Source organism: Myiozetetes cayanensis, unplaced genomic scaffold, assembly GCF_022539395.1.
Source record: "Myiozetetes cayanensis isolate MyiCay16 unplaced genomic scaffold, myiCay2020 scf9, whole genome shotgun sequence".
Classification (NCBI taxonomy): domain Eukaryota; kingdom Metazoa; phylum Chordata; class Aves; order Passeriformes; family Tyrannidae; genus Myiozetetes; species Myiozetetes cayanensis.
The window spans coordinates 24,383,972-24,404,888 of record NW_026088185.1 but is presented as its reverse complement, the minus strand read 5'-3'; the positions used below and the strand labels follow the sequence as shown (position 1 = coordinate 24,404,888).

At 43.3% G+C, this 20,917-nt stretch overlaps 1 protein-coding gene across 12 annotated transcripts in view; it reads right to left on the bottom strand.

The window, feature by feature from the left end:
- Positions 1-1,000: 1,000 nt before the first annotated feature.
- The window catches only part of BIN1 (bridging integrator 1), a 97,065-nt gene continuing 77,148 nt past the window's right edge, over positions 1,001-20,917 (bottom strand). For 6 of the 12 annotated variants that reach the window (XM_050339432.1, XM_050339433.1, XM_050339437.1 and 3 more), the window contains 7 exons: positions 20,670-20,798; positions 17,702-17,809; positions 15,711-15,734; positions 11,992-12,078; positions 11,107-11,217; positions 9,627-9,728; positions 1,001-6,637 (listed from right to left, as the gene is read on the bottom strand). In XM_050339432.1, coding sequence (XP_050195389.1) covers positions 6,530-6,637; positions 9,627-9,728; positions 11,107-11,217; positions 11,992-12,078; positions 15,711-15,734; positions 17,702-17,809; positions 20,670-20,798 — 669 coding nt within the window. In that variant the 3' untranslated portion in view covers positions 1,001-6,529. The remainder of the gene's footprint in view (positions 6,638-9,626; positions 9,729-11,106; positions 11,218-11,991; positions 12,079-15,710; positions 15,735-17,701; positions 17,810-20,669; positions 20,799-20,917) is intronic. The other 6 variants (XM_050339440.1, XM_050339442.1, XM_050339443.1 and 3 more) reach the window with 2 other exon arrangements.

Genomic DNA, 20,917 nt, shown 5'->3' with positions numbered 1-20,917 from the left:
ACTCCTGCCCCGCAAGCTTCCAGCTGTGGCAGAGCTGGCCCAGCTCAGCGTTGTAGGAGTCATCATGTGACTAAGGCAGAGCCTGAGTCACCAACTGCAGCGATAGTTTCAGTGGCATAGCCTGCCTCTTCCCCTCTGCCACAAGACTTGATTCAGGTCCCTCACGGTGGCATAGAGGTGAGAGGGTAAAAGGCACTAAGTGAACGAATGGTAAGAGCACAGCCTGGCCAGCTCCCTGTGCTGGCTCTGAGGTTTGAGCACCCGCGTGCTAAAGCTAAAGTGGACTCTGGCAGTCCATTCATCAAAGTGCTAACTGGCACTGATTTGCATCAGATCCTAGTCTGGCCTTTGGCCAGAACTTGCTATTTACACACGTCTCGTGTCCAGCTGTGCCAAGCCTGTCTAGAATGAGGCATCCAAGGGATTGGCCCCAAACAGTCAGCTATGAACTGTGAATCCCTCCAATTCTGTCCCTCTTAGGTCCCAAATCACTGTGGTTAAAGGGCACCAACACCCCCTTTCTACCCCATTAGAGAGTAGATTCCAAAGCCAGCCTGGGAACAGAGAGCAGGTGTGGCAACAGGCCAGAGGGAACTGGGAGAAGTTTGGCCAGATGGGATGGAATGCCCTTGCAGTGTCATATTTACAACAGATTTGCCTTAGAGAATGAAGCTCACGTTAATTAGGGGTCAGTAGCTATTAAAAAGTAAAGATCTTAAATCCTTCTCTACACTACATTTGATTGCTGTCAGGTCCTCACAATCAACTGGAACAGAGATGGCTACTAGAAGAGTTTATTCTACTGTAGTAGTCATTCATGGAAGGACCAGCATCGCCCTCTCCATCCCATGTGTTTGTAAGAATTCCCAGTGTTAAATGTGCCTGGACACCAAACCTCTTTGAAGCTACTCACCTCTCTGAGGAGAAAAATTCTTGAATTGTTTCAGCTTCTTAACATAAAGGTAGAGGAAAATAAGTGAGAGAAAAACTGACACAAGACTTAGGATGACACAAATTATATTTCTGAACATCGCCAAGAAACAAGATGGGACAAATTCATCTAGCACTTGTCACTGGAACTGGGCGTCACAGCTCTGAATACAATGGGAATTGTTCAGCTTTGTTTAAACAAAACAAAAATTAAAATAATAAAAAATCCCACACTCAACCCTCAAACATTTCTCAGGTCATTGTGATTAAACTCAGAGACTGAACAAACAGAAGGAAAAGAGATTGCTAATACATTGCCAAAGTAGTTCCCATTTAATTCAGTTAAAGAGAAGCAATAAGCCCAGAACTGCATCTGGCAAGTTTCAAGTAGGGACCTTCTACATGAAATGCAGACTAGCATCAGGATTAGCAGAATATGCTGCAAAACAGGTGAAGAAATTATAGCCATAGGACACATCAAAGTACAAGCTCATACAGATCGGTCTTCACAGCTGTAGCTTGTCTATTTAGTTTCATAAGCAAAATTTCCAAAAGAACCTTCTAATTCTCAGACCCCATGCATCAGCTACAGACCTGATGCTTCATGAAGACTGGTGGCACAATCCACCTCTGAGGACCACAGAGCCCCTTTCCATCAGGAGTTTGCTATGCAGTAATGTCCGAACCAGAGCACGCATGCAGAAAGGTGTCTGCATCAGTACCAGGGTGGCAAGGAACAGCTTCCCTTTTGGCAGCCCAGAGACAAAAAGCTGTTGCTTGTTTTCCTGATATCAGCACTATGAAACTGCATTAGGGTGTAGGATTTGCTGATGGACATGTTTGTGCATCTTCTAGCTTTGCACTTTTGGCTGGTGGGACATGGCCTATGCTGCCATCATCCTCAAAGAGTATGGGAGAGGCTGGGAAGTGGGAGGAGCTGGAGAGTGAGGCCAGATAATGAAAATACACAGGCTACTGAGATCAGAGGTTACTGTGTTAGATGTACACAGGCCTTGTCTGTGGAAGATCTGTAGGTCCTCCTAGAAAGAGCGGAGAGACACCTCTGTATCCTCCAGCAAAGACTATTCCCTGTTTTGGGGCATTGACTGCACAGCATCCAAAATATTTACAACACTGGCAGAGCATTCAGTTTGTCTAGCACAAAGCAGGAAAGAGGAAATTCTAAACTCAGTGCCCTTGGCAGGTGAAAGGCAACTGTTATCACATTGACCATGCACATCTGTATTTGTGTTTTGTTCTCAGCCCTAAATAAAGAGTTTCTGGACTTCCCTGAAACTAAGAGGAGAGGCAGCACATCAACCCAAAATGAAAATGCTAATGGATCATCTCTCTATCCTCTCCCAGTATCTCCTTGGCCTTGGGCCTTTTGCCTCCAGAGACTGCTGCAAAACTTAATTGGGCTGACATCCCAATTCCAGGCAGAATATGGAGCCCTCACTCCTACTTCAGATCCCCTTTGACTTGGGGGTGTCTGCCTTGGCCACAGTCTTTGGACAGTGGGGCAGGAAAGGGTTCTGCAACTGTGAACAAAGCTTCAAGGACTGTGGCAACCAAATCACACAAAGCAGGACCAGCTCAGAGCAGCTGGAATGAACCTGCACAACCCCTTTTACTGCATCACCTTCACAGCCAAGAAACACAAAGGTGATAAAAGCAGACAGCTGAGGAATGCCCATGGAAAACAGCAGAATATGCAGGAGTCTTGCCTGGAACACCACACTCATTTTTATCCTGGGACCTTCCTTAATTCTATCTAATAAAGATATACTACTGACACTGCTAAGACAGAAAAAGGGAGAAAAGGTAATGCCTTATTTCTTTCTTATCAGTTCAGCAAATGATAATTCCCACTGCACAATAGGATTAGGCTCAAACTGGAGTAGTATCATAAATCTATAGTCATAAATCTGTGACCAAACTGAGACCAGAGCAAGAATGTCTTTCTAAGCCAGGCTACAAAACCAGTCAATGGCACGGGATGAGAGATGCTTTTATTGTTCACCCAGTAAAACAATCAAGTGGAGGATTATTAAGTGGGGAAACAGCAGCTTTGCTGGGCCAGATACCAGGTAATCCCTGAAATGTGTCCAGTGTGCCTGTCAGTGGAGCAGAACTGGGCAATAGGCTTCTTTGGGTTCTCTTCAGTGGATAATGTATTCGCAAAAAAATACAGTTTAGAATTAACTGTAACCAGTCATCAGATTAAGAAGAAAGGCAAAGGTAAAAAGACTACTAACATTAAAACATTTTCTTTCAGCATTTTCAGAACAGAAGGTTTCACATTTTTGCTTCAAAGCAATTTGTTATAGCCCAAGACACAACATTTTTCTAAAAGTTAAAAAGCAACCTTAGAAATGAATGTTTCATTTTGGCATGAAAGGATTTGTTTGTTTGTTTCATTCTTTTTCTTTTTCATTCCACTGAGATAATGGGGAAAAAAGTTGTCTCAGGTCACCCTTACAACTTTTTTCCTCAGATTTTTCAGTTCAGCCTGCAAACTGAAAAACCACTGTGGGCACAGCCTACTTGGGAGTTTACTTGTCCCTCTTTCTATTTGAATTAGACCTAAGCCAAAGAAGATGGGAAATTAATTTCATCAGGTAATACCAACCAGAATCAAGGTATTTAGGAGATGTAAAAATACTGAAAATGGGAGGAGCCATGTTTGTTTACAAGGGGCTCAATATGACCCAGGAGATAGATCTCCGGGTTCCAGAAAACATAGCCATCTACAAGTTTACAGCTATGCCATCCTATTCTCATATAAGGCAATTTATAAACTGTGGGTCTGATCCCGCATTTTCAGAATCTGACTGAGATGTGCTGACACCACTTATCTGTGAGCCATGCAAGATCCAGGTAACCCACCCTAACCTGCTCTAAACAAAGGAGTGTAGGGCTTGGGGTTTTTGGGTTGGGGGAAGCAAATGGAGAGAGGCACAAGGCCCTCCCCACTGGCAATATTGGAGCATCACTCGTGACCTGAAAACAACATCCCTTTTTTGCAGAGTGCTACCGCTTCTGCAGGGACAATACAGTACTGGATAGTTACTTTGCAAGCTCAGTAAAATGAAAAGGCCTTACAAGGATCTTTGTTGGGACAGTCATCTGGTTTAAACACAGCAGAAGACAACAACAAAAGCTAAAAAACCCCACAATAAATTAGGCATCAGCACAGCTTTCTAAATGGTCTATAACACTTACTACAAGACAAAAATCACAGCTCTGGTACTTAGAATCTTGTTTTTTTAAAAAAAAAAACCCAAAGCTATTATCCACAGGTTTTGCATAAAAATAAACATTTTAAGCTGACAGCATTATGTTAATTGGATCAACCCGCTTTTTAATATATATATATTTCTATGTATATTTAAAAGTATATTTTATATGAATAATCTTTAAAGGAGTAATGGGAGTCACAAATGCATAAAAATAGATATTTTGGAAAAAAAAAAAAAGAGTAATAATAAAGACAACCCTAATGAAAAAGAAAAAAAAATATATATCAAACAGGGCAGTATTCTAAAGCAACAGCTCACCATACTACAACTTGTGGAGTCCAGTCCTTCTGTATTGTGAGCAGTTACTCCTAAATATGATTGGGTTTTCTAACAGTGATGTAAAATAAATTCCTGCACATTTAGTTAAAAAAAAAAAAAAAAAAAAAGAGAGAGAGAAGGGATTTGTGTGGATTTGTGTATGTAGAACAGATTTTATGCCTATTAATTGCTGTAAATAGCTATCATGGATCATCTTTCAGACTGAAAACAGCAGGAACTCCAATAATTCATGCATTTATAAGAATATATTTGCTAATCAAGATCAGATCTGTCCCTCTGAACTAATTGTTGTTAAAAACCACAATTTTTGCCCTACAATGTTTTTTTCTGTTGTTCTGTGAATAATCCAAATAGATTGGAAAAGGTGGGCTTTTCAGTAGTCTTTGTCAGCATTTTGTGCAGCTTTGACAAAAGCCAACTCTAACAGTTCAGAAGATAATTTCAGAGTAATCCTGTCCCTTTGCAGCAGGAGGTAACCTCACTGTTAAAAATCCCTCAGGGCAAAACTATCATGGGGGAAGAGGGGAAGCCATAAAAAATTAAAATAACCTGACTTGCTTGCCAGCTGCATCAGTATTCAAGTAAAGTTTAAAGTACCTTTGTGGGACTTTAGAGTCTTGGAGAGTCAGACCGGCTTACTTTAACAAGTGTAATATGCACTTAGAAACAGCCTTGTCATCTGCTTGTCTAAACTAAAGAAACAAAACTCAAAAACAAACAGAAGCAAAGGGAAGGTATAGGAAAGGACTCAGCATCAGTATTAGACTGCAGAGTGTCTCCTTGACACTGACACTTTGATATCTTGCCTTCCTTTCTATTAAAATATCATGAAGTCACGCAGCCATTTTAAACGAGCATTTCGAGAGTCCAGTTTTCATAGAGGTTAACTTGATCATCAGCACAGCACTGGAGAAAGCTGATCTAATGACATTTCACCTACAGAACGCTTCAAAGGAAGATAAGTAATACAATTCCACAAAAAACAATGCCAATGAAAAACACAGAAAGCAAGTTGTTTTTTCCTCGGTGTTTTTTCTTAGATATTCTTACAGAAAAAAAATAAAATTATTCCCTTATCTCTTTCTTTAAAAGCAAATTTTCTAACCAGTAGATTTTAGAGCTATCTTCCATCTACATGAATCTAAGCTTTTCTGAAATCGCCTATAGGGTTTGGGGCAGGGAGGGCAGAGGATTTCCTCTCCTAAATTTCAGAGATATCCAAATGGTATGTTTGTTTTCCTTGGTTTTCCTCTTGAATTTGTCCATTCCCCTTAGGATTTCACAGGCTAACACTACTGTGAGAATTTAAGTGTCTGCATTTGAAAGAACTTTGGACTGAGTACAGCTTCACACATTTCACCTTCTTCATGCCCTTTCCATGTAGTTTCTTCTATCTTTACATGTACAAAATCACAGTTTGTGTAACACTGTTTTAAAGGAAGAAAATAAAATACACACACACACATACATTGTATTGGTGAACACTATACACTAAGCATTTTTTTTCAACAGCATAACAGAAAGTCTGGCCTACTGTAGGTTGAACATGTAGGGAAGGCTGAATTTTTATGGTTGCCATGCAAGCCACCTTCAAGACAAAACAGATTAACCCACTCAAGAGCAAATGGACCTTCTACTCTCAAGCTGTTAGACAAATACTGCCTTTCCAGGGATCAGACTGACATCTCACCAATTCAGTCAATGCAGTATTTAGAGAACCACACTGAGTTGCTTCTGCAACAGTCCTTTGAATTCAAATGCTGTTTAAACCAAAGGGGAAAGAGGGTATCTGAATTGCCTTATTATTATTAATATGTGTATACTTCAATAACACTTTGAATTTCAATTTATTTCTGAAACCTTGCCCTTGGAGAAGAACACACTCTTTAAGCTGACTTTTTTTCAGGCTTCTGATCCTTTAAAATTCTCTCTTCTTTTCCTTCCATTGTTCTTTTTTCAATTTTCTATCAGAAAACTTGCTTTCTTCCAGCAGAAATGCAGCTGATGGGCTTGGACTTTCACTGCACCCGTTCTGTGAAATTCTCTGGGAAAACCCCTCGGCATTGGTCAAGTTCCTTATGCTGGATCCAGTCAGACTCCTTCACGCCCATCAGCCATCCTTCATCCTGGAGGAGAAGACAGAAATCAAGTGATAAGGGACAGATGTGAGCAGGGATTTTTGTTACAGAGTGCAGGCCAAGGAGGGGTCAAGGTATTATCAAAGCCATGCTTGTATTTGGCTTGGAGACAATCCAGTAGGAGTATGGGGAAGAAGGAAAAAATTCATTTGTTCTGTTTTAAACAGAAAGAATGCTACATCCCACCAGAGTTGGTACCAAAGCTCCAATTTGACCCAGACTGTGCAGACACAGTGAAACTGCAAAGAATGAAGTGTAACAGAAACATATTGTCATTTACACCCACTAAAGCAGGAGAAATTCTGCCAAAAGGGACCCTAGAGCTATAGGATGGAAATCACCTATCTCACCTTTCACCACCTAAACATGAGGGGTCCAGCATTTTCCATAGCCATAAAAGAGACAGGCACCTCCAGAGTGTAATTCAACCCATTCATCTTGGGCACAGCTCTCTAGAAAGGAAGAATGAGTCCCTGGAAGTGCTCATCCCCTGCTTCAGTCAGAGTGCCTGATGATTAGCATTAGGTGGTACAGGCAAAATAAGTCTTGTTTGCCATGCTGAAATTCTGATCTATGAGAATTGGGAGCTGAGAAGCGCAACACATCTTCCCAAAACTCAGCAGTCTGTTGAGCTTGATGCAGCGTGAGTTCAGCAAAACTCTCAGACTCTGGATGCACATGATTTAAGACTCAAGGTCTCTGCAGGGTCTTCCCTAGCCACCAACCTATACATCTATAAACATCTATGAATTTTCACTGAGTCAAATGGAGTCCTGCTTAGTAGAATCTGCTCATGAGGAGAACCAGACTTTTCACCCTCTGCCTGCAGGCTGTCTAGCATCAAGATTTCTGCTCCATCCTAGGCATATGAGGGAGACAAGATATTCAAGGTGGGAAGGCTACAGTTTTTGCAGCTCAGCTGTGCTTGCAGCTCAGCAGCTCACCATTCTCCACATGTCTTGGAGCTGCCACCACGGAAGCACCCCTTCAGCATGCAAATGTACCCTCTCATGTGAGCCATTTGCAGTGGGGCAGCCTACAGGTTAAGGGTGCAGCATGAGGCACAAGAGCTGCATAGCTCTGGGTGCCTGCAGGCTCACTTAGCCCTTGCTGCTGCCTGAGATTTTAACATCCAGGAGATGTCACGGGAATGGCATGAGATGGGAGCCCATCTGCAGCCGCCAGCTGCAGGGGCTGTGGGACGATTGACATGCCATAAATCAGGAAGACAAACAACTAGGCAGAAGACATTGGGCCCAAGTGTCTGGAAGGCAGCTCCCAGCCCACAGCACGCCAAGCACAAAAGCTCATCCATTTGCACATAGCGTCTGTGCCATACAGCATGCATCACTCCCACCACATCCTGCTACCAGGGGTCTCCTCAGCTCTAGGGATTAGACACAAGGACCCAGCCTGAGCCCTAACAATTTTAAACCATGCCACTTAAGTGCCAGCTTCAAAGCATTGCTGCCTTCAACCCTTTCTTCTATCAAGAGAGGTGAATCCAGGCCTGGATGACTTACCCACAAACTGATACCTAAGCTGCAAGATGGGGACATGGACAACAGTCTATTATCCTAAGCTTCCTCCACTCACGTGCACAGTTCATGCACATGTTAACAGCCAGCATTTTCTGGCTGGGGACAGTCAAGGTTAGGAAATGAGCTGTAGCACAGGATGCACTGTAGAAGGGTTAAGGGGCTTCAGTGCAGCTACAGTGTTATGTTAGCAACACTCAGAGCTCACCCTCTGCAGCTTGGAGAGTCTCGAGTTCATGGCTGTTGCACCCACATCCAGCTAGAGTGCAAACACAGGGCGTTGAAAAACTGCTCCACAAACGCCAACTCCTACCACAGAAACTAGGGGAGCTGCCAGTCTTTTCCCATCCAGAAAGCTTTCTGAGAAAGAAATGCTCAGAAATGCTTGTGCAGGGCAGTTTCACTCAGTTAAATCTTGTCTCCAGAAGGAATCACCGTGTGTTCCCCAAAGAGCCTGTCCCCCCTAGCTCTGTGGGAACTGTTGGCAGATTATAGCTCCATTTCACAGGCATCAGCACAATCTGCCTTCATAATTCACAAAGCCAACAGATGAGCCACAAAGAGGATCCACGTCTTCTGAGGTAGTGAACTACCTCACCTGCCCTTTATCTCTTGTGGAATCCAGATCTTGTCTGGACTTGGCCAAACCCAAAGAGCTGATAACTGTTGAATCGATTTGGAGAATTTTCTTTCTTTTCCAAAAAACCTGGAGATGTGACCATGAATTTTATAGAAACACCATCTCTCTCAGTGGAAGAAGTAATACTGCTGCAGATTATCAGCTGGGTGCCCCTCAAACACAGCAAGTGAAGAGGACTTAGTCAAGGCTTCCAGAAATAACTCAAAGAAAAATATGGCCAATTAAATTCAAGTTGAAGATGGGCAGCAAGTCTGTTCTCTGGGGCTGAGAGACCTGCTCCAGCCTTTGATTCTGCTGCCATCTCCTGATCAAACATGGTCGTTTGGAAACAGCCATTGCTATGGTGAAGTACAAGGCACCATCCACTGCCAGCTGCTTTCTTGGAGCTCCAAAATTTCTCAAAACAGGAGAAAAAAATCATCCTGAAGTGCTGTAGTGATCACAGGGAATGTGTATCAATTTAAGGGGCAGTGAGGAGGTAAAATATGGGCTCTGTTGGACTCCCTGATTACAGGAGCCATAGTATTGGCTGAAATGTTCTGATAGGGACAGGAACCCAAGGCTACTCCATATGCTTTATGCAGGATAATGTCTCCACTTTCCAGTAACAAGAAGAGTTCTCCCCCCTGTTGCAGGAAGCCAATCTCAAGCTCAAGGACAATCATCTCTCTTGCCAGCTCCCAGCCACAAACTAATGGCTCTGCATCCAGCCAGCCGACTGTTAGTGAAGAAAGAAGCAGCTCTAGAAATCCCGTTGGCTTCACATGGGCCAGGCTCACACCCCATCTTCCCCACTCACCTGCTCCTCAGGGTTCTCAAATGGAATCACAAGCACCACATCCCCGGCCTTCAGCTGCAGCTCATCACTGTCGGTGGCGGTGTAATCGTGCATGGCCTGGACCTACAGAGAGAGGAGAGGAGAGGACAGGAGAGGTGGGTGAGCCCAGCCTTCTCTCACCCAGCTCCGTAACAGGTGACAAGGCTTTCCTCTTCATTGATTCACTGCATGATTCAGGTTGGAAAGCACATTTGGAGGGCATCTGATCGAACCTGATGCTTAATGTAGGGCAAGCTTTGATCACCAATGTCACATCCAGGGGAATAACTGCTTCCCTTAATTTAATGACTACAGGCTTGTTCATACAGCCTGACATGCAGCCCTCCTTTGCCACAACAGCATCCTGGTGAGTCTCCTGCAATTTGTTGTGTATCAGCACCTCCCTGTCCTTTAGGAGGATTGAATTCTCATGGTGTGGACATAAAAACCTCACAGGGTAGAAAGACAGTGTCCACTTGAATGGTGCCCTGTATTCTTTCTGCAGCTGGAGTGCAAGGCTATTAGAGATCATAGCTTCCCACCTCTGTCACAGCAAGCAGGGAGAGGAAATGTAGGAAAGACAATTAGTTTGGATGATGATATCCTGCCATGTTTTCTCTTTGTATTCAGCCTAATGCCTTTCAACATCTGTGTTACAGCTTTTCTACTTCAAACCACAACTCTCCACTTTGAGCACTATAGCCTATAATGACACCTGTAACAAGCTGCTATGAGCCTCCTATTGTTCATCAGGGTTTCACCATTCTTCTGATTTTAGTAGGACTCCCAGGAAAAAACAATGGACACAACTAAAGCAGAGAAAAGTAGTCCTACAGCAGGAGGCTGTAATTTCTCACTTTTCAGGGCATGATGCACCTATGCTGTTTTCCTACCATATTCCATTATACACATTACATTTGCGGCCTATCTTCACCCAGAATCACTCCTTCCTCTACTCCCCTGAAAAAAGCTGCAAGTAGTCTTTGACATATTCAGAATACCCACCTAACTTCCCTTCCTACTCCTTTATCATCCTCTGTTCATCCTGGCTTTCTCATTTCTCCAAATAGAGTCCTCTGTTTCTGTTGGTATTTCCAACTCTTCTCCAATTACCACTTGCATCAAAGCTTAACTTTTTAAGTTGGGAGCACAACTTTTTATCTACTATCCAGAGTCTGTGACTGACACTACCACACCACCAAGACAGAAACAACTGCAGCAGAGAGAAGGGGTTTTCCTACACAGCACAGTAACACCTTTAGATACTGATGCTCTTACACAGTCCTTTGAAACATTTGGAACTGCATGATGCAGCACTGAGGAAGGTGTATCTCTCCTTCAACTTCCTTTATGCCTTTTAATGTTGCAGAGCCCATGGACATGCTGAGTGAAAGCAACTAATTCATTACAGGAAAGAAAAGATAATCACCACAAACTCAATGCCCCACCACCAAACACTCACCTTGAACAGAAATCCTGGGGGCATGTCAGCTCTTTCAGATGAAGCACCTCCTTCCACAGCGCCATTGACAGTTGCAGGGAAAGTTTCCACAACAACAGCAGGCAGAGAGGTCTGGTAGGCAGTGGCAGCCAAGGAAGGAAAAAAGCCATTGAGAAAAAACAATCCAAAACTGAAGCTCCAAGTCAATCCTGGAGGATCCACATCCCAACCACCCCATGGCTTCAGTGGGTTTTCCCAGCACACCAGACAGTGACAAAAACACCCCAAAGGACAGTAGAGGCAGTTGTGAGAAGGCAGGATTGGTGACTGCTGTCTTCCCCTGCCTAAGGCTGCAGAAAGGCAGAGATGATTTATAGTTTTTCTGGGACCATAATGCCCAGTATTTCCCATTTGCTGTGGTCACAATGCATTCATACAGAGCCCTCATGGAACAGACAATTCAAATTTGACAGCCTATAAGAACCAAGCTGACATGAGCTGGGACCTACTCCAGTCCCCTAAAAAGGTGGCAGTGTCACCAAGAAAAAGAGGAAGCCTAGATATTCAGGGGACACAGGCAGAGCCCAGAGGACATAGCAGATAAAATAAATTGCAAGCAAGGGGGAATCCGGCAGACAATGCAAGCTTAGGACAGCATGGACTGGCTTCTCAGGATGGGTGAAGGGACAATTCTTTTAGTGAATCTTCCAGCAGAACTTCTCCCTAAGCACTACACAGATAAAATGCGACAACTAAGCCTCTGAATAAGAGCATTGTAACTCCTTAGGTGGCATGGATGTGCCTTTCCAAGCTATGCAGCTCTTTTCCCAGCCCAGTCTCCCACATCTTCTGTATAACAAAAGGATGTGATGGAGAAAAGGGACTGCTGTCCCTTCAGGTATTTACCGAGTCAGCTTCAGTTTTAGATGCTTCAGCTCCAGCTGCTGCTTCTGATCCAGCTGCTTCAGCTCTTGCATGGGCTGCTTCTGCAGGCTGCAATACAAAAGTTATCCCGGTGGGAAGTTATTCTCATTCCAGATACATATGTGTGCAGCAACGTGCAGCCAGCCTGCTCAAGTGCTCTGCTGCTGCCTGCTGCCACCTGCTGCAAACAGGTGAGACACTGCAAGCTCTGGCTATATTTCTTCTTCCCTCTTTCTCTGCAATCCATAGAAATCACCACATATCCTGAGTTGCCTCAATTCCCTCACTCTAGGCTCACAGCAGGAAATCAATGAAACTCCAAAAATTTCGTGCATCTCCTTTTCACAATTTAAACTGAAGACCTACTTTACACATGCACAGTATCTACTGTTACATCTAGATTGCCCACTTGTATGTTAATGCAAGTTCTCTTGCATGCTAAAGTACAAGGATCTCTCTATAAGCTACTTCCAAGGATACAATCACAGAATATTTAAGCACTTGCCGCCTCCCAGAAACAGAAGAGCATTGTAGTGATGTGTTCAGATATGGAACTTAGTCTGGACCCAGCATCAACATGACATTAACTCTGTTTTAACACAAAACTAAAGATATCCATTTGCCCCTCCCAGACATTGCAGCAATGTAGAAAGTATGTTGGATCTGGTAGCATCAATGTTGTAGATCAGCCCACTGGGAGATGGACCAGGCAGCATCTGGGAAGAATCCCAAGATTTGCCATTTTTAATACATGGGAATAACCAGCTTCAGCATGCCTACATGCCTCATACACTTGATAAATATGTTGTCCTGGTTCAGCTGGGATACAGGTTATTTTCTTCCTAATAGCTGGTACAGGACCACATTTTGAATTTAGAATGAGAGTAGAGAAGATAACACACTGATGTTTTAGTTATTGCTGCCCAGTGCAAGTCAAGGACTTTTCAGCTTCTCATGATGCCCTGACGGCAAGGAGCCTGGGGGGTACAAGAAGTTGGGAGAGGACACAGCCAGGACAGGTGATCCAAACTGGCTGAAGGGATATTCCCAACCATATGTCATCATGCTCAGTGTATAAACTAGGGAGAAAGCTGGCCAAGGGCCACTGCTCAGGAATGGGCTGGGCACCAGTGGTGATGAGCAATTGTTTTTCCTTTGCATAACTTGTTTTTCTTGAGTTTTATTTATATCTTATTGTTATTTTCCTTTACATGATAATTGATTATTGAATCAAGCTGTTCTCATCTCAACCCACAAGTTTCCTTACTTTTACTCTTCCAATTTTCTGCCCATCAAGGGGAGGGAAATAAGCTATCAGGGAAATGGTGCTTAGTTGCCAGCTGCAGTTAAACCATGACACATGTACCACTGAATACAATCATATTCAAAACAGGGCATCGTCCAGATTTCTTAATGTTGCAATTCTCATAGTCCCAACCTTAAAAAAGCCCAGTGTAAAGCAATGACCATGGTAACCCTTAAATATACACCCATCTGGCTACTAGCCACGCATTGGCACAATGCTCCAAGTAGTATTCTAATAGCAGCAATAACAAAGAAATATATCCTTGATCTGATAAAAATCCATTACTGTACCTTCAGCTGCTCCAGTGGTGTCATCTAACACATGCTTTCCTCTCCTATCACATCCTTCCTCATGTCTCCCCATCACCATGTCCACAGGCCTATACTGCCAGAAGACATTACAAAGAGCAGAGCTGTTCCCACCCAACAGAGGATTCCCTCTGCAGCTTTGGTAGTGCTAAGGCAAATATATGCATATGAAAGGCTACAAAGGCTTCTCTTGTATAATTGGATTCACTCCCAGGTTGCTTTTTATTTGGATTCAGTGAAACTGGAATTGGGGCTGATGCCAGGCCAACTCTATCTGGCCAAGCATGTTTTTTATGTGGACCAGTGAAAAGGAGCTCAGCATGAGGGTTTCTTTCTTAAAAGTAGCTAATTTGCAAAACCAGTATTTAATAATCAGAAAAACTGAATCTAAATTAATCCCCTGCATTTCAACATGTCAGCTACTAATTTTTCTATTTTATACACCTGTGGGGCATCCCAAGGCCTATAAAAGCATTTACAGTCATGGAAAAATACCACAGGGAGAAGAAGAAATGCTCACTGCTGTTACCAGGATTGAAAGCTTTGATTATTCCAACAGCAGCACCATATTCACCAAATGCAAGTTTTCCATTCTGCAGAACTAAGTAAGCTCTGTCGCATTCAAGTTTCTATGCAGTTGTTAACCTCATGGTCTACAGGGCTACATAACCATACAAGTCTCCTCTCATCAACATCAAAAGCACTTCAGAAAGCTTGAAGAGGAAGATTCTTCAGCTATAGAGAGCTCTGTTCTTTGACCATATATGGTATGCCAAGGTGAGAACTGGTATGGCGAGAACATCTCGACTAGTAGCATTCCCTGGTTGAGTAAATTGTCCTTTGGGTGAAATCAGTTTCCAAGAAGGGAATTATGGCCCAAAACACTTTTTACACCCAAGACTGTAAGTACAGCTCAATCAGATACAGTCATACCTCACCCCTGCCCATCCACTTAAAAGGAATAAGATTTTTCTTTGCTAAACCAGCCTTTCCTCTCTCACAAAGACAGACTGACAATGCACATAAACAGGAATGATGGATGTTGAACACTGATGGCTGACAAAACACACAAGGGAAACCTCTTCCTTGACATCACCTAAGCTCATGTGAAGGAGAGTACCAGCCACAGGGTCCATAGGCCAGGCTCTCCGTCACGTCTAAGTCATGCCCTCTCACGCACTCACTCTGGGCCTGGGGAATGGAAAGGTTGGTAGGACTCAATTCCCCAGCATAAGCCAAGGCCATGAGCTCACACATTAGATACAGTCACAGCTCAAGCAGCAGGCTTGAATACCCACATCAAGTGTTTTCTGTCCAAAGTGCTGGCTGTTGGTCCAGAGGGACTAAAAAGCAGTTATGCTTGAAATATCTCACAAAGGGCTAATGTGCTGCAGCCTGAGACCTTCCCAAACCAGATGGATATAGAGGGCATAAATAAGGGTCTGGTTTCGGTTCAGATGCAGAGTATGTGTAGGGTCTCCCTTGTCAGCGAGCTTCAAACTGAGGTCGAGACAGATGCCAGTTGAGTCTTGGGCCTGCACCTAACTTTCAGTGTAGACACAGGGTGAGCTAATTCACATCAATCAGCCTTTCTGACAATGACAGTTGATGAACAGGAAACACCACAGATAACTCCAGATGAGCAGATACCCAATGGTACAGGCAGTAATGATGAGGGGCAGCTGGAGATATTTATGTATTGCACACAAGACCAACAGGATGTACAGAGTTTAGGAAATACTGTGTTGTAAAGAGTGAGCATGATGCCACAGTGGTATTAAGTATGAGGTGAAGGTCACAGCATTATGCCAAGGGAAAGATAAGTGAGTTAGCAGGAAAAAGCAATGGGTTTGTGCACTGGTAGAATTATAAGTGTTAGAGTGCCAGACTTGACTTTCAAACATGTCCCATGTTTGCCCCTGTGGCTTCAGAGATGGCACATAAGTGGGTTCAGCAGCACATATAGCAACTTTGGTTCAGGGTGTGCAGAAAGGAAAAGCAGTGAGGGAAAGGAGACAGGTATGCAGAGATGGCACTGGCATGTGAACAGTACATGATGAGAGATGAAAGCTGTATGAATTTCTTACCTCCCATAAATCCCAAGGTAAAGACTAAGCATGTCAAAGAGCAACAAAAATAAAACATGTTTATACGTGATTATTTCAGTGAGTACAAACATTACAAATGCTGATCAGACTGAAGCAGACATACACATTCAACAGCACTTATCTCTGCATGTTTTGAAAATACTAACAAAGTACCTGAATTTATACACCCATCCCCACTGCATATTCAAATCTAAGCAGCAAGGCATTTGAGTAAGGTTTTTTTCTACCTCTGGTATGAAGGGAGACAGTCAAGCCACATTCAGTCAGCAGTGACAGATCACATAGAAAAAAAACAACAACCAAACAAACAAAACCCCAAACTAAACTCATGAGTTTGCAGTCCATTAGGGTTAAATGTTTTCCCGTGTATCTACACCCAACATAGTATGATTTCAGAACAAGACATCAACTGGTGCCCCAACCCTGGCAGCTTTCAAGGCCAGGCTGGATAAGGCCTTGAGCAACCTGGCCGAATGCAAGGTGTCTCTGCCGATGGCATGTGGGGTTGGCACTAGATGACCTTTAAGGTCCCTTCCAATCCCTTAACGTTCTATGATTCTATGGTGTCTTTGGATCAGTAGTGAAATATCTTAACCTCTTTGCCATACTGCCCACTGTATAGGAAATAAATCTCACTGCTTTGATAAGTAGGTGATTTTCACTAGGTTGTATACTTTGGCTACCATTAGAAATTATCAATTTCAGACTCTTACTGTCTTCTGAAGCTAATAATAATTAGATTAGAACACCAAATATTCTATTGCTGAGCAGTTTTGGAAAACCCATTTAGTGTAATATCTGTTGCTTGCTGAAAGGGTAACAAATAATTCCATTTTAAGTCTAATTTATACTCATATCCTATGTCAGTATAACCAATTATCCAAGTTATAACTGTTGAATAAGAAAAAAAAATCCTAGTAAATAAATCTAAAAAAAAAAAATCTTATCCTGTAAATTTATCTTTCAGCTTGTTCTGTAAGGCAAGTAGACACAAAATGCCCATCTACCCACTTAAAGTTCAAAAAAAGGGTAGCTTGCCATAGTGGTGTGTATCAAATTATGATAATAACTACTATCTTGCAGATACAGTATTTTAATTTAGGAGAATCAAATGCCTAATGTTTGATCTCTTTAATAAGAGAGGTCTTATTCCTATAGAAATCTGTGCCATACAGACCTCCTTGACCTGATGATACTGGAGAAATACTGTAAACATCCCAATTATGTTTATTACAAATTTTAATGGCATCCTCAAAAAATAAGCAGTCCATACATATCAAATGGAAAATCTCAGTGAGGACAACAGCAAAATTCAGGATGCATTTCAAAGCCTCCAGCCATTTAGACATCAAATGAAGTGCGGTCCACCTGCCTCTGATGGTGGACAGGACTGGGTACAGGCCAGACCAGAATTAGGGCTTTTTGATACCGCACTGTGCAGCACTGTGACCAAGGAGGAGGCTACTTCTTAACTATGAACACAGGCTACGTTACACACAGAAAAAGGAAGGCCTTCACATCACTTGAATATGGATCTACAGCTTTATTCACCTTAAGTCACTGCAGATTATCAAAGTGTCTGTTAATTAAAAATCCCTTTGAGAGCAATTTATAACAGGAGCACAGAACTCAAGCTGAATTCCCATCCATGGAGTGAGTAACAGTTTAAATCCATATAGCATACATTAAGTTGAACGAGGCATCAATCAGTAGATCGTAAGAGCAAAGCACAAGCATCCCACAAACACCTAGTGCCAGACTGTGGCCAGGCTAGTGGCCATCTGATTCTCACTGGACTTGCATATCCAGCAGTGAAGACCAAGGTGTCTAGTGCCCAGGTCTGGGCTCCCGCATGTCAGGCCCAGCCACCCACAGCTCAGGTCCACATTATCATTCAGGTGACTGCAAGTCACAACACATGTGGCAACGAGTCAGTTACAAAGGCAGAAGGAATGGCGATATGAACCAACCTGGGAGGCAGGTGTGGGGGTCTTCCCCACAGTGGCATCTGGTTTAATGGGATCAAAATCCAGATCCAACAGGCTGGCTCCCTCCTGGAAGGGCCCAGGGGCATCAAACTTGGCAGCAGTGAGGAAGAAAAGCAGTACGAGCATTAGACACACGCGCGGGCATGCACAGTACAGGGAGGGTATGTGATATCCCAGAGCTAAAGCTGCAAGCGCAGAAGACATGGTGGCAATGCAAACACCTGATGTGACTCCTGACTGCCTGGATCCTACAATCACAAGCAGGTAGCATAGGGTGCCACTGTAAAGCAAATCTGAGCCTTTTCCACAGGACTCATTCATCTTCCCACTTGGCCAAATGAACTGACGTGGTGTTAGCACCTGACCTGCTGTGGTCAAAAGGATCACTGCCACTGTTGAGTCAGAAAGGCTGTTCTTCTATTTATATCTATTCCTCACAGCTCATCCAAATGTCTTTGTACTGACAGACCAAGACGGACTCCCTCAAATACATACAAAAGAACTGCCATCTATACAACCTAACTCAGCAACAAAAATCCAGGGAGAAAACCACTCAGACTGCTGGAAGGCAAATCTGAGAGACCTCAGAGCTAACTACCAAAGCTCCTAATTTCCTCCTGCCTTCTGAGACAGAAACACAAAATACAGCAGCTCATCTTAGTAAGATATTTGAATTCCTTCCAAGTTCAAAAATGGCATTTTCAATGGTTTCCATTTCTGGGCAACCCAGAAATATACAGACACAAGTCTTCTGAAAAAGCATAAATTTGAGAAGCTTTGCTACTCTCTACAATTTCAGCAGAATAACTCCCTTTGAATGATTAATGCTCTACCTAAGGACAATGATGGCACATTTGCTGATTGCCATTAATAAAACAGTCACTACAAAGGACACGAGTCATTAGTATTCAAAACTGGACTATCATTTTTGTGTTTTAGACGTAATCTAACCATTACAAGACACTCCTTTCTACTCAGCTTCAGAGGAAGCTGCTCTCTCCAGGAAGTCAGGAAGATTTGCCCCTGTTTCCTCTGATCTCCCAGGAGACTGGTCTTACTGTTTCAGTGACCTTTTCAACAAATGTGGCAAGTTGGTCTCCACAGTTATATCATAGCCCCACAATGGAAAAACTTCTGTAAAGTAGCAAGACACACCACTTAAGAGAAATTCCCTGAATACCATCACCACCACCACCATCACTTCACCTCCTCTAATTTCCTCTTACTCCAGTTCTCTTAGAGATTTTTCTCTCCCTTACGAACATGTCTTTTTGACATCCACAACGATGAGGACAAGGAATCAAGCTCTCTCATATCACAATATAAACCCTGACCAGTATGCAAAAACTAAGTGGCATTCTGCTATGCTCTTCCAACACATCCAGCCTACCCATCAGAGTGGTTCCAAACCCAGTCTTTAGTTTTGTTTGGGAGTGAGACATCAAAGGCTGCAGTCATAGAATAGTCTTACCTGCCATTCAAGATTTAAATGCAAGGGCTAGCACTCCTTGCCTTTATCCAGATCTCCCACAGGACAGCTCATTTGAAACTAAGACACCTCTCATTGGAACTGAGACATCTGACAGGAACAGCCCTGAGCAACACACTGAGTGTTAGGAGCTGTTGGGTACTTCAGTGAAGATTGTTTTGGCAATCAGAGTCCTTCCTTGGAACTACCATCTAATTAAAAGTGACAACACGTGCCACCCTGGGTCAGAGCACTGACCAGGTGCAGAAGAGCACATCTGTCTAAGGGCTGGCATTCACATGGAAATACATGATACAAACCATGGAGCAGACAGAGCTGTCCATTACAATGCAGGAGAAGGAAGCACAGAAAATGACAGAGTTGCTCAGCTGCCTGCGGTCCCCGCCTTCCAACACTGATGTCAAATCATCTCTTCGCTCAGCAACACAAAATCTGACATGGACTTCCTTCCCTCCCCACTTCTCTGCTCCTCAGCAGATGGATGGAAGGTGGCAAACCAGAGGCAATGGAGCAGCATGATGCAAAGAGAAGTTAGGGAATGAGTCACAGATGAGCACTAATAGAGACATGATTTGTGCTTTAACAAGCACTTAGGGAGAAAAATATATATATATACATACATATGTATATATATAAATATATAAAATATATACAAGTATTTCATGATACAGTCAGAAATCTGGTCAGGCTCTTATATACATAAGGATGGCCATTCACCTAGATTCAACACAGAACTCCCTACCTGGGCATCCTCTCTGGCAGTGATGTAAATAAAAGGGAAAGTGAAGAGGAAAATATATAATTTGAAAACGTTTTTCCTTTCTCAGGGCTTCAAAAGGTGCCACCTGACAAGACTGTGTAAGCAGTCCTAACTCAACAGCAGGCACAGTCCTGCCCATCTAACTGCAGGCCTCTATTCTTTGCAAAAAGAACTTCACGCAGTTCCAGTTGGTCTTTCCTAGGTAGGTGTGGGCTTTAAGCCACAAAATCCATATGTAAAGGTATAGAAAGCAAAAAACTGCCATCTCCCAAAACTGGTAGAGATACCTGGGTCAGCAGTTAGGGCCATACATGAGCAGAAAAAGACATCCTTCATCCACACGCGGCATCAGTGAGTCTGGAGAGAGCATACCATTGGACATTAAAAGAGCTGTAATCCATGTGCATTGCTGCTGAACAAATGTAGTGATTACTTTCTGGCATCTTGACCAGCTGCATTTCTCCTGTTTCCTCTATGAATGAAAGCTCTCAAAGGGCAGAGTGTTACTCAAGGCTGCCTTCTAGCCACCCTCCCCTTTAAGGTAGCCTCCTATCTAACTCACTGCCCTCCAAGATGCAATGCTGAGCTTCCTTTCCTCCTTCACCTGACCAGGTTTCATGACTTAACACCTTCACAGAGAAGAAAGAATGAAAGGAAAAGTTCAGAGGCAGATAAAAATTAGGCAGGGCATAGCAGCTAACCTGCGAAGGGGTTGTCACACTTATCTCAGGGACAAAATTGTCATCAAACAGACTGATGATGTTCTCCTGCTTGATCTCCTTGGAGGGGGTGACTTTTGGAGGCGGAGGCACCGGAGGCCCTTTCCTCAACTGCATGCAAGTGAGCACACAGCCACAGCACAGACGGCGACACCCAAAAAAACCAAAGACAGGAACCAGGTTAGTCACAAAAACTGAAGGTGAGGGAAATCACAATCACTGGCATAGAG